General features: G+C 34.1%; 1 protein-coding gene across 2 annotated transcripts in view; it reads left to right on the forward strand.

Moving 5' to 3' along the window:
* Nucleotides 1-14937, forward strand: part of TLL1 (tolloid like 1) — a 281852-nt gene that overhangs the window by 98614 nt on the left and 168301 nt on the right. For both annotated transcript variants that reach the window (XM_081250937.1, XM_081250938.1), the window contains exon 2: nt 11876-11986. In XM_081250937.1, the coding sequence (XP_081107063.1) occupies nt 11876-11986 (111 nt within the window). The remainder of the gene's footprint in view (nt 1-11875; nt 11987-14937) is intronic.

A 14937-nucleotide genomic window follows, 5' to 3' on the forward strand; every position in this document is an offset into this window, starting at 1 on the left:
TCCTGGACTTTTGTTTGTTGCAAGATTTTTTTTTGTGTGTGTGGTACTCGGGCCTCTCACTGCCATGGCCCCTCCCACTGCAGAGCACAGGCTCCGGACATGCAGGCCAGTGGCCACAGGTTACAGGCCCAGCCACTCTGTGGCACGCAGGATCCCCCTGGACCGGGGCATCAACCCATGTCCCCTGCATCGGCAGGTGGACTCCCAACCACTGCGCCACCAGGGAAGCCCTGTTACAAGATTTTTAATCATAGTTTAAATTTCAGTACTTGTGATTGGTCTGCTCATATTTTCTATTTTTTCTTGGTTCAGTCTTGGAAGGTTCTACGTTTCTAAGAATTTGTTCATTTCTTCTAGGTTGTCCATTTTTGGGCATAAAGTTGCTTGTAGTAGTCTCTTATGATGCTTTGTATTTCTTTGGTGTCCACTGTAACTTCTCCTTTTTCATTTTTTAATTTTGTTGATTTGAGTCCTCCCTTTTTTTCTTGATGAGTCTGGCTAAACCTTTATCAATTTTCTTTATCTTCTCAGAGAACAAGCTTTTAGTTTCATTGATATTTGCTACTGTTTTCTTCATCTCTATTTCACTTATTTCTTGTCTGATCCTCATGATTTCTTTCCTTCTACCTACTTTGGGTTTTGTTTGTTCTTCTTTCTCTAGTTGCTTTAGGTATAAGCTTAGGTTATTTATTTGAGATTTTCTTGTTTCCTGAGGTAAGACTGTATTGCTATAAACTTCCCTCTTAGAACTGCTTTTGCTGCATTCCATAGTTTTGGATCATGATGTTTACATGTAATTTGTCTCTAGGTACTTTTTGATTTCCCTTTTATTTCAGTAATCCATTGGTTATTTAGTTACATATTGTTTAGCCTCCATGTGTTTGGGGGTTTTAGTTTTTTCATGTGTTTGATTTCTAAACTCATAGTGTTGTGGTCAGAAAAGATGCTTGATAAGATTTCAATTTTCTTACATTTACCAAGGCTTGTTTTGTGGCCCAAGATGTGATCTACCCTAGAGAATGTTCCATGAGCCCTTGAGAAGAAAGTGTGTTCTGCTGTTTTCAGATGGAATGTCCTATAAATATCAATTATGTCTATCTGGTCTAATGTGTCATTTAAGGCTTGTGTTTCCTAACTAATTTTCTGTCTGGATGATGTGTCCATTGCTGTAAGTGGGGTGTTAAAATCCCCTGATATTATTGTGGTACTGTTGATTTCCCCTTTTATGCCTGTTAGCAGTTGCCTTATGTATTGAGGTGCTCCTATGTTGGGTGCATAATTTATAATTGTTCTCTCTTCTTCTTGAATTCATCTTTTGATCATTATGTAGTGTCTTTCCTTGTCTCTTTTAACAGCCTTTATTTTAAAGTCTATTTTGTCTGATATGAGTATTGCTACTCCAGCTTTCTTTTGATTTCCATTTGTATGGAATATCTTTTTCCATCCCCTCACTTTCAGTCTGTATGTGTCCCTAGATCTGAAGTGGGTCTCTTGTAGGCAGCACATATACAGGTCTTGTTTTTGTATCTTTTGAGCCAGTCTATGTCTTTTCGTTGGAGCGTTTAATCCATTTGTGTGCCCACAAAGCCCACAGCTGCTAAAGTCAGACCCATCCCAGCTGCAGGAGCACTTGTTCCCTTTCGGATGTTTCACAGGCGAGGAAGCTGTCAGTGGAGGTGTAACTCTGAGGTTCACACAGCTGCAAGGAGAGATTTCTGCTTTTCTTCCCTAGTCACACAGCCCCTGAGGCTTAACTGTGGTTTTAGCCTCACCTCTGTGTGTGTCTTGCCGAATGGAGTCTGCTCTAGAGGTTGCTAGACCACATAGAAGCCCATCAGGCAGGAAGGAGCTGAGGCAGTGATCAGGGAGAGCAGGCCACCCAGGTGGGAGGGGGTGGAGGAGGCAATGGCAGGGGCACATGAACCAGGTCTTGTAGGGGCCCTCCATAGTGCTCCTGTCCCTTCAGACTTTCTTTTCACAACCAACAGCAGTCCCCTCCCTGGGTTTTCTCTCCAAACCACACATCCCAGCACCCAACCCTCATGCACACCAGCAGACACCTGTCTCAGGCTGGGGCACACAGGGCTGTGGCATGGACAATCTGTGTACATCCCACTCTATCCTCCCTGCCACAGACCAGTAGCTGGGCTCTCCTCCAAGCCCCCAATGCTCCTCTTATCTGCCAGCTGATCTCTCACTGGTGAGGGGGTTTTCCCAGATGAGGAAACCTCCTTAGCTTCAGCTCTCCACCAGTAATGTAGGTCCCATCCTGCTTCCTCTCCTCTTCCTTTTCCCTTCTTCTTTCTTTCCTCCTACTTGGTTACATGGGGATCTCTCTTGTCCTTTTAGTTGTTCAAAATTGTCTGCTAGTGTTTAGCAGGTACTCTGTGAGAATTGTTCCATTTGTAGATGTATTCTTTTTTTTAAAATAAATTTTGTTTATTTATTTTTGGCTGCATTGTGTCTCCATTGCTGCAGGCGGGATTTCCCTGGTTGTGGCGAGGGGGGACTACTCTTCATCACGGTGCATGGACTTTCCATTGTGGTGGCTTCTCGTTGCAGAGCATGGGCTCTAGGTGCATGGGCTTCAATAGTTGCAGCATGCAGCTCAGTAGTTGTGGCTCGTGGGCTCTAGAGTGCAGGCTCAGTAGTTGTGGCACACAGGCTTAGTTGTTCCACGGCATGTAGGATCTTCCAGGACCAGGGTTCAAACTCATGTCCCCTGAATTGACAGGTGGATTCTTAACCACTGCAGGGAAGTCCTGTAGATGTATTCTTGATCTATTTGTAGGGAGAGATGAACTCCATGTCCTCTTATTCCTCTGCCATCCTGGAAAGTCTCTATCGATTTTTTCTTTTTTTTTAATCTCTCTTTTATTTATATCCTCTGTGATATTTTATTTCCTTCCTTCTGCTCACTTTAGGGTTTGTTTGTTCTTCTTTTTCTAACTCTTTTAAGTTAGATTGTTTATTTGAGATTTTTCTTATTTTTTGAAAAAAGCCTGTATCGTTATGAACTTCCCTGTACTAACTGCTTTTGCTGAATCCCCTAGATTTTGTATGGTGTGTGTGTTCTTTGTCATTTGTCTCAAGGTATTTTTTAATTTCCTCTTTGATTTCATCTTTGACCCATTAGTTTTTTAGAAGCATGTTGTTTAGTCTCCATGAAATCATATAAATGCTTATTTTATGTTGATGAAATAAAGTGTGAACATTACGAAAAGGAAAAATCTCACTGATTAAAGCAAATATATGACAAATGTAGTATATCAACCCCTTATAAAGCTAAAAGGAAGGTTAAAAGACAAAAGTAGTAAAATCACCTATATTCACAATAAGTAGCTAAGGGATACACTTCAACAAAATGATTTAAAACATGATGTCAAAGAAATTATATATGTGGGGATATTAAAAATACAGGTTTATTTATGACCTTTCTTTACATTTTTCAGACATTGGTTTGTTTTATAAGACTACAGTGACTTTATAATTTTTGCTCATGATACACATTTGGTAGTTTATTTAGCTTCTAAGTTATTCTCCTTTTAAAAATAACTCATCACTATTGCTACAGAGAAACCGGAGGATTTAATGGCCAGTTTTCCAATTTATATCTATTAGCTAAGACTTATGCCAGTTCTAAATATTTAAATTGAAATAATGGCATAATTATTTAATATTGAAATTTAAATAATGATTTTTCTGGTATTTATAAAGATTTTATTTATCTAATATGCATGTATTTCATTTTACATTTCAACATCTATTTCCTTCTAATTTATTATCTAAAACCAGACTTAAAACACTACTGGCAGATTATTCAGTAACATTAATATTGCAACTAGATAATAATCAGTCTTTGGTGTTTTCTTTCCTTCCAGCATGCCAGCTATGATGAACTCCTTTTTTTTTTTTAGTAGTACTACTAAAATACTATTTCTTTTGTAGATCACTTCCAATTGTCAGTGAAGTACATCATCTCCATATGACAATGCAGTCCATCCTTGTTTCTCCCCATCCAAAAACAAAGTCACCTCTTCTCTTCATTTGTCATATGAGACCATCAAGTGGTTCATATGGGGCACCAGCATTACCTCAAATTGAAATTTTTAGACAGACAGCGCTTCTGACTCAGAATCTTTTTTCTCTAAAAAATTACCTAAAGTTAGTGCCAATAAACTCCCAAATCAAATAAAGGGAGATAGTATAATACAGTGGGCAATAAGAGATGGTAAGTTTTTTAAAAAGTAAATTCTATCAGCAGGTTAGTAATATGAATCTATATCCTAGAATTTTCTAAGGCTCAACTGGAATAATATTGATGAGGGTGCTTTATTAACATTAAGCACCATACATTTAATATCAATATAAGTTACTGACACTTGATGGAACTTTTACAAAGTTCAAAATAATATTGACCAAGGATATTTCACAGATATTTCTATTTTTTGCTTGTTTTGGTGTGAATAAAGTTCCCTTTAATTATCCTTTCAATTGTTGAAGGTCTCTGAGACTATGAAGAGAAGGAATAGAAATCAGTATTCAGAGTCAAGTTTTTAGGATGTTAATGAGCTTCTAAATTTTGTAAAGGCTATTTCACTGAGCACATGTTGACTTGAGAGCTGTGCAATGACATAAATTAAGCAAAGAAAAAAAGACTCCAACCTTTGACTTGTGCCCTAGAGAAAATCTTTTACAAAGATGAATAATGGCCAGAAAGGTTGGAATATAACATTTTCTCTCTTAACCTATTATAACAATAGACTAATAAAAATGGAAAGTGAGAAAAAAGATTCTTCTGTTTTTGTGAAGAGGTGACCAGCCAATGGGTAAAACATAGCTAGAATATAGAAAATTACATTTTCATGAATGTCCTTACTTCCAGGAAGGCATCAAGATTTACTCCAAGAGCTAAGGTCAATATTTAGAAAATAAACAAATTTAATTTAAAAATGTAAATTAATTTAAAAAGAAATATCAGGGTGACTCCTACACTGGCCACAGATGTAGACAATTACAAGCCTAAGGGAAGAAAAAACAGGTGTTAGCTCAATTGTTATAAGACAGAGGACATAGGAAATATAAATAAACCAAACCTTGGTAGTGGTTGATTATATATTCATTATTTGAGCAGTATAAGAATGGCAGTTTTTAAAAACTTATGAGCTACAATAAACCATTTTTTTAAATCTTGTGACAGAAAATATTAGGCCATACACAAAATAAGTTTCAATATTTATTTTTATATTTATTGATCAAAGTACTTTTCTGTCAGTGTTTTTTCTTTTGAGTCAAAGAGTTCAAAATGAGTATTTGTGATGTGGTTGACATTTTTAAAATGTCCTGAGAAACCCTATCCATGGACATTGTGGGTTATAAATGCAGACTGACACGGTATTTTGATGGATCTTTTTTTGTGGGAAAAAATTTTGTTTTCTGACTTAAAAAGGAAGATACAGTTATTTGAAAATTTAGTATTTAATCACATCCATATTGTGAAAGTGCATTAAAACAGAAAAAAAAAGATTTAAAAAAGATAAATTGCTGCCTCTGTCTGTGTTCAGAATCTATTGATCAATCTAGGTTTATCTTGAAACTCATTAATATCATGAAAAATTATTATCAAATATCTCCATATTCTGGAGATATTTAGATATTCCTTGCATGGTATATATGTACATGTATATGCATATGTTTATTTGTTTTGCATTTCAGATTGAACATTTGATTCTGTGCTGAGACTGTATTTTGTTTCCTGATTCAAGAAATAATCAAAACTATGTTTAAATCGAGCAACAGTTTTGTGTTCCTTGAAGCAACCTCTAAATTTGGAGTATGTTTGGACAGTTTTTTTAAAAAATAATGGTCCAAACAGTTAGCTTTTTATACTGTACCACACCCCTTTCGTCCAAAATACCTGCCCTTGGTACATAGAGGCATCTTGTTTTGTTTTGTTTTGCTTGGGCGGTACGGGCCTCTCACTGTTGTGGCCTCTCTCATTGCGGAGCACAGGCTCCGGACGCGCAGGCTCAGCGGCCATGGCTCATGGGCCTATCCGCTCCGTGGCTTGTGGGATCTTCCCGGACCGGGGCACAAACCCGTGTCTCCTGCATCGGCAGGTGGACTCTCAACCACTGCGCCACCAGGGAAGCCCAAGGCATCTTGTTTTAAGGCGGCAGATGAGAGTCATATTATCCAGAAGCACCTTTCAATCCAATTTATCGGAGAAAGATGAGTAAACCATTTTATTTAACTCATAATTTATACTTCATCACGTCACACTTTTTGTAGATTGGATGATTTTGTTCAGCTTATGTGATAGTATATGGTAGAAGTTATAATGCATATTTTGAAAAAACCCAATGAAATATTTTATATAAAGCATTGCATATGATTTTTTTATGAACAACCACTAAAATAACTGGACTACAAATTCTTATTATTAGAAATTTAAGAAAGAGATGTACTACATGAAAAATTTCTTACCTTTTTTTTTTGAAGATCATTTCTGAGAATCTATATAAAAAATATATCTTCATTTATTTTAGTGTTGTATCAAGAACTTTTAAAATGTTAGATAATTGTTTCCCAAACTTGGAACTTAACTTTCATGTTTGTCATTTTGGGGAAAAAATTTATTCTGTGCATATGAAATGCCACCAGAACATTATTTCCTCTTTTAAGTAAGGTAACGTTGTCTTCAAAATATATATATTGGAACTTTTGCCAAATCTATCTTTTCCTTGGGAATTTGCTTAGTTGTTGTCAATCATGTAAAAATAGTTGACTTTCAAGCCTTCGCTGTTGCCCTTGTCTGAGGAGATTTTCCCTAGGTCTTTATTTTAGCCTACAGCAGCCAAAGTAGCTTTGTCAGGCCTTCACATGACATCATCTTCCTCCCTAAATCCAACATCAATAACAGCATAAAGTTTAAACTGAAAAAGTGTGATAAGCAAGTCCTCTTGGCTATTGTTGAATCTTTAAGTTATCTCTCAAATCCTATATGTCTCAAGATAACTGATCTGTTAGTTCAGTCATGTATTTCCTGAGCATAGCATTGTGATGTTTAGGGAGAAAGGATACACTTCCCATAACTACACTTAATAATATATGCTATTGGAATAAAAAGAAAGACAGCTACCTTTTAATTGTTTTTTATTTTAAAGTATAAAACAGTAATTTCCTCTAGCTTGAAAGGATTTGAAATATTCTTTGGAATGGTTGAACACCTAGTATTTGGGGTCATAATGCAAATTTGTGAATTATGTCGCATGCCTAGCCTCATTTTTGTTATATACAGCTATACCCCCATTCATTTACTCATTCACATTTTTTGTGCCTCAAAACATATACTGAGGACTACTTTATGTCAGGCACTCTGGCAGTGAGTGTTTAAAGATGAGCAACACATCCTTCCTGTGGTCAGTATTTTTAAACATAGGTTGAGGAATCAGACAATCGAAAGCCTGTTATGAAATCTTGTGTGTTGTAAAGACAGGCAGGACATGGAGGCGGGCGAGACCCCTAAGGGTTAGTTGGGGAGAGGAGCTTCCTGGGGGGGGGCTTTCTGTAAGAAATGCCTGAAGAGCTCTGTCATCTTGTCTACTACAGTGTACTCCCAAGTAGTCATCAATTATCAAGAAAATATATTTGTTTTCTTGAGAATATTTAGTTTGTAAGTATTTTCTCCTGAGTGCATTGAAAGGCTCTGCTTTTTGCAAAAGTAGAGGTTCTTTACTTTGTGTGACACCTTTTGGCAATCTACTATGGGCCTCTTCTCTGGAAGACATGTGGTGATTGTGTTTACAAACTCATACATATTTTTTGCATACAGGTTTTAGGAAATCACAGGCTTGAAGTGTCCTTAAAGCTGGCCCCTGGACCCCAGCTTCAGAATTGCAGGACTATAGATCACTGGGAAATTGGGATGTGGGTGGAAGAGACATCATTTAAAGTTAGAGTATAGGGAATCACAAGCTTGGATGGCTTATTTTCACCATATATTCTTTTATAAAATGTGCAGTAAAAGCACCCTGTCTTTTTTTTTTTTTTTTTGATCTCTGCTTAAAAAAAATTTTATAGTACAATGAATGCAAATAGCCTTTGGGGAAAAACAAAATCTGTGATTTTCCATGTAGTTTCAAAATTGTTATTTTTGACATTTTATTTTGGCCTACTGGTTAGCTACATCCCCATTTTTTGACTAGAATCTGAGCAGAATTCCAAACAGATAGTAAATACGCTAATTGCACTAAACATTTCCCTAGTATCATAATTTAATTTATAACCAGTTTCCTATATTGCTTCTGTATCTGATATCACTAAATTCAAATCACTGTGTTAAATGGAGCTAATGACTGATAATTTATAGTTTTTAAAATTAATTAATTTGTTTGTTTATTTTTGGCTGTGTTGGGTCTTCGTTTCTCTGCTCGGGCTTTCTCTAGTTGCAGCAGGTTGGTGGTGCGTGGGCTTCTCATTGTCGTGGCTTCTCTTGTTGTGGAGCACGGGCTCTAGGCACGCGGGCTTCAGTAGTTGTGGCATGCGGGCTCAGTAGTTGTGGCTGACGGGCTCTAGAGCTCAGGCTCAGTAGCTGTGGCACACTGGCTTAGTTGCTCCACAGCCTGTGGGATTTTCCTGGGCCAGGGATTGAACCAGTGTCCCCTGCATTGGCAGGTGGATTTTTAACACTGTGCCACCAGGGAAGCCTGATAATTTATAGATTTTAAAGTATTTCTCTTTAATTTTTGTTTTTTGATGTAAAATAAATAGAAAATACCATATAGAAAGAAAAACAAAAGGCTCCAAAGTGGACTTGAGAATTACAAATGTCTTGGAGCCTATATAAAAAATATATGTTAGATTACAATGCAAATTCTAAATCCATATTAATATAAATTGTCATCGTCCAGCTTGCTATGCCAATGCATAAGTAAATATTTAACATGCAGAAATGAGTCACTTAGACTAAAGTAGAAGGTGAATTAAGGAAACCTTCAAATGTGTGCAAAAAAAAATTGTGCATTTTATACTATGTGATAGGTTGAAAATTCTAAGATGTCTATTTTTTGTTGCTGTAGACAATATCAAGATTTAATGGTATATATGGCCTACAGTATATCAAGTCTGCACACATACAAATTGGCTTAGTCACTCACTATTGCTCCTGAAGCAATTCATGGTCATGGCATATTCAGAACTGCAAAGTTACTGAGGCTATTAGTTCAGAAAAAATAACAATAAATAAAAAATAGGCTATGTACTCCAGAGCAGTTTTGTCTCCTTCGAGAATCATCTGGTCTTATGTCGTTCTTATCCCAGAAATATTTTTTTTTCTTCTGTGAAGTGTTATATCAACTTGGACTGCTGATCTTCGTTTGATATAATCCATCAAGACATGAATCCTATTGTATGTGAAAAGTCACTACAAGAAAATAAAAATCTAAAACACATTTGAGTTTTATTTTACTACTACCTTTATTATATAAATGTAGTACAGACGAAATACACTTTATTTGGTTGAATGCTTAAGCTTTCAAGTCAACCAGCTGATTCAGAGAGGAGTAAAATTTATTGTTGGAGAAAAAAAATGATTCTAATAAAGATAATGACAATGATAATTATTTGTAGTAACGGGAGCTTCTTAAAAATGTAGATCTGAGACCTCTCCCCAAACCTACTGAATCAGAGTCTGCATTTTTACCAGATTTGCTGTGATTCCTGGAAAAATAAAAGAGAAGCATTTTTTTTAGTGTCCCTAACTGTCCCCCAGCACTAGGGAAGGAAGAGGCAGACTGAGAGAGTCACTGCCAGTCCGTGCTCACAACTACATGCATAGTAAATACACGATAGGAGATTTAAATAACTAGCAAACTTGTATCTACCTTAGAATAGTGAAAAATCTTGAAAAAAAAGACAGTGCAAAATTTATTTATGAAAACGAACAAGCCTTTATATAATTGAAAAATATTTTATTTAGGTAGGCCATCTATTTGTTAGGATGTCTGGCTTTAGGGATTGTGGAGACTTAGCAGTTTCTGCTGCATGTGTATGAAGCTGATTAGAATCTGGATTCAATTCCAGGCATCAAGACCAACTTCTTAGTCAGCACTATTAACTCTTCTACAGACGCCATTTCATTGACAGTAGGGCAGAAGAGAGGGGTTGATGAGCGATTTCTAATTCTAATGAAGATTTTTTCATATGTTGAACTGATAACCTATCTTGAACTAATTTCTGTTTTCTTCCTTTCTTGATTTACACATAAATAAACCCCTTCTTATCTCATGTCAGTTTTGTATGAGCGAACTAAACTAAGTATACAATTTTATATGATAAACCTTTTTTTTTTTTTTTTTTGGCGGTATGTGGGTCTCTCACTGTTGGGGCACGAACCCATGTCCCCTGCATCGGCAGGTGGACTCAACCACTGCACCACCAGGGAAGCCCTATGATAAACCTTTGATCAAAGCCTAAAGCATTGTATAGCTTTCAGGATTGAAGTTTATGGCTTAAAACTAATTTTATTAATTAGTTTTTATAGCTAAAATTCATACATCTTAAGGTTTGAATGTAGTAAAAGTGATTTGAAAAGGATGGATTTTGTCATTTTCTAATTCTTTTTCACTTTTTTAACTTGAAATATAGTTGATTTACAATGTTGTGTTAGTTTCAGGCGTACAGCATGGTGATACAGTTCTATATATATATATATATATATATATATATATATATATATACAATTTTTCAGATTCTTTTCCCTTATAGGTGATTACAATATATTAAGTAGGATTCTCTCTAAATTTTTTCATGTAAATTCCTCCTCTCTTTTTTGGTTTTGCAGAAGAAAAATCTGAAGAAAAAATTTAAAAAGCAAATTTGTAAACCTGTGTCAAGAAACAAATATCCCAGAATTTACAATGCATTTGTCAATGTTTTACTATTTCATGATTAATTTATTCTCTCTCTTAAATTTGCTACATTTCCTAAAGTTATTATATTTTGAATCTGATAGTACAAAAGGATACTTTTGGACTCAAATAAACAAGGAGGCCATTTCTTGTTATGCAAATGTATATTTTTGACCTTAAAAGCGAATTCACTTACTGGTTTAAATACATTCACAATGGTTTATAGAGCTTTGCTTTATTAAGTAGCATAAACTGCTGGGTATAAAAGATAGAGTGTTTCCAGGATCAGGGTAATGATTTTGATGGTCCTAAAAATATGGACAATGTCTTATTTGTCATTAATGATGAAAGGTCAGGACCTGGTCATTGCCTAAATAAAAGTTGACTTAATTTATACATTTTATAGAGACTCAGAGACAATGCCACCTTTAGAGGAAGTGCATTATAACTGTATAAAAATGTGATGAATAAGTTGCTATAACAGCACAATATTCTTTTGTCTCAATTGAACCTCACTTTATGAAGCTATCATAGCACACGGTTTAGTTGCTACTACCTCTTCTTCTACTTGTCAGTGAAGACCTGCTGATCTCAGACATCCACTGTAAATATAGGTATTCTTATCAGATTTTCACTTATTTGCAAATTAGCCATGATTGCTGAATTTTCTTCTCTTAGAACCCCCCCACACCCCATAAATCTGAGGCCATTTCATTCAAAGATATAACTTTCTCCCTCTCCCCTCAAACATCAAAGTAAAAAAAGTCAGTTACGTCCTTCCACAGGTGGCTCATATTACACCGTAACAGGTCCAGTAGGTTCAGTTACACTTACTTTCTGAAATATCTCTACATCTTTAGGGACCACATTTCCACATTTTTTAACAATATTTTTCTAATTAGCTTTGTTTGCATCGATTTTTGCTCTTAAATAATTTATATTTTAATTGAAATTTTGTTTTTTAGCTGTGTTTTGGGGTGACATTGCCTTAGACGATGAAGACTTAAATATCTTTCAAATTGATAGGACAATTGACCTTACACAGAACTCCTTTGGAAAATTTGGACATACCACAGGTACAGTTGATTATTTGATTCAGTTTGTATTCATTTAGAAGAAAATATACTCTTGAAATGCTAAAATACTCTTTAGATCATTTTTAATGTTCCAGTGATCAACTTTGATTTTCTTGATATGAATGATCCTATTTAGAAATTTAAGTTTTATTCATAGTTTTAATTTTATTAATTAATGTATTTAACAAAGATATTGTAGTGTTTACCATGTACCATGTACCGTGCCTGGTTTAAGTACTTTGCAGGTGTTAACTCTTTGAATCCTCATAATGACCCCATGAAGGTAACTGCTTATTGTGATTTACAAGTGAGGAGATGGAGATTTACAAGGTTACGTAGTTTTCTTATTGTCACATAGCCAGGAAATGACTGAGTCAGGACCAAAATTCAATTCTGAGGAAGGTTAAATTTCATAGTCTTGAACATTATATTCAGTTGCCTCCTATTTGGATATTGAGATGCAAAAAGTAAATTATTCTTAGAGTAATTATATACAAACTTATTTAGAAAAATTTATATATCTATTTTTATAATTTTTGTGAAAACCTGGAAGAGAATTTCAATTTCAACTGTTTGAACATATTTGAATTATGCCTATATGAGACTTGTAATATTTTAAAAGACATTTGGGTCCTCATTTTAAAATATCTGTACTAAAATTTAAAAAGTATTTTATATTATCTTGATACAATTTTTATTCTGTATTTTATTTTGGAGAAAAATTGCAAGGTTAAAAATGTAAAATTTCTTTTTGTAGTTATTGCTAAAACATTTATTCAGTGTTATGCTGTTTGATTTCATTGAATCTCTCCTTCTGTCCAATGCTATTTTTATTTTCTTCTTGTATTCTATGGAAAATAAAACATATAGTTCCTCAGTGGTATCTAGCAGACAAGTATATTTTAGTCTTAAGAGTCTTTGCCCAATTTACTTTTTTGCAGCTTTTTAATTGGACATGTTTCAAAGATATCTAAAAGTTGATAGGATAATGCAAGCAACAACCATACACCTTGAAGATTCAGCAGTTGTTCACTTTACCATATTTGCTCTCTGTATGTGTGTGTGCATGCATACATGTATAAGTATGTATAAAATATTTTGAAGTGAATTGCCAACAACATAGCTTTTCAATATTAAATAGGTTAGCATGCCCTTTTAAGAATTAAAGACATTATTGTACATAATCAAAATATTATTACATATAAGAAATTTATGTAAGGTAATAAAACAAATAATACAGTACTTAAAAATAATATGCTTTAGCCTTTTTATATATAGTGAGTCTTTTCGGAAACATACACCAAATATATGAGGGCAACTGCTTTGCAGTGTAATCACAGATAGTACATTCCTATAGGTATGTTTATTGACAGACTCCAACTACTGTCTCACACTTAACACTGTCACAGACAATGGATTTGGAACAAGAGAGCAATGATATAGCTCAGCAAAATCTTAAACTTATCACATTACATTCTCAATTTTTATTAAGATTTTCTTTAGATTCAAGCTTTATTCAGGTCATTTATTTAACCCATTGTCCTCTCTTTGTACTGGGGACATTCATTTTCTGTGATTTAGAACATTTTAATACTATGTAATTTTGTCATTTCCTTTATATTAAGCTCTGAAATAGTAACATTTGGAAGTAAAATATCATTATTTAGATAAATAGCATAAAACAGAATTATACTATCAATTATAAAAATCATACTGTAAATATATATGTGAAAGGTACATGTTTCAAAGTAATTTGCACTATTCAGTTGAATTTCAAACATCATAAAGAATTCTATATTTTAGTTTTTTCTAACTTTTCCCTTTCTTGTTAGTTTGTGCTGAATTGACTATATTTATTTTCTTATTTCAAAATGTATTGTCTTTCTCAAATATTTATTAGGTTTGTATATTTTTATTTAAAAAATTTTTACAATATATGAGAAATAAACGCATATGAATTTTCCTTTTTTCTATTTCAATGAACTATTCACACAGAATTTTATTTATATTGCTATAAATATTATTCAAAATTATTAAAACATTATTGACTTTGAGAGTCTTGAAATGTTTTTCCTAGCCTATAATTATTCTTATGCTAATTACCTTAATATTAACTAAGACATTTCTTTTTTCCTCATAATTAGCCTCTTTCTATACCTATTTATATGTGTTTCAGACCTACCTTATATGCAATATAATTGTTATGCAAAGGTCATTTCAAATACATTTTTACTATCTTTTAAAAATGTTTGTTGTAACTGCTTAGGAATGAATGCATTTAAGTATTACCTCATCTTTCTAAAATATTCAATGAAAAAATTTCAAAAATTTTTCTCAAGGGGCACAGCAAAAATGTGACGATGTAATTCAAATAATTAAGTGGATTATTAGTGAACAAGCACTCTAACTTATTTGCCTTATAAGGACTTAATTGATATTTCCTATAAGAGGCTTATATATTAATAATTTTTATTATTGTTTTTGTTTGTTATTAGCTTCAGTCTAGGTAATTAAGTTTCAGTATTAATTTCAAAGGGGAAAAAATATTGGAAGGAAATAGTTCAAACTATTTCCATGCAAGAACCGTTTGTGGTTTGCGTGAATTTCTGGTCCTCTTTCATTGTCTTAGCCCACAGGCTAATGAATCACTTGTTCTGACATCATTAGTGATCAAAATACTTGTTTGCTTAATGATACCTCTTTGTATTTGTCTATCAAAGATTCAAGGAGAAGGCAAAATAGGAGATAAAACTGGGAGAGCATTTTGTTAAAGCCCTGGAATGAGAATCAGAAGATTTGGATTTTTGTCAAATGATCTGCTTTCTGATATGACTTTGTTCTTAAAAATGAAAGAAGACATATTTCCTTATGTCACCCTCTCCTCTACATTTTGAGCTATAAAATTCTTTATATCACCTTTATAAATTTTTCAAATTGCATAACATAACTAT

Source organism: Mesoplodon bidens (genome assembly GCF_964165515.1).
Source record: "Mesoplodon bidens genome assembly, chromosome: 1".
Classification (NCBI taxonomy): Eukaryota; Metazoa; Chordata; class Mammalia; order Artiodactyla; family Ziphiidae; genus Mesoplodon; species Mesoplodon bidens.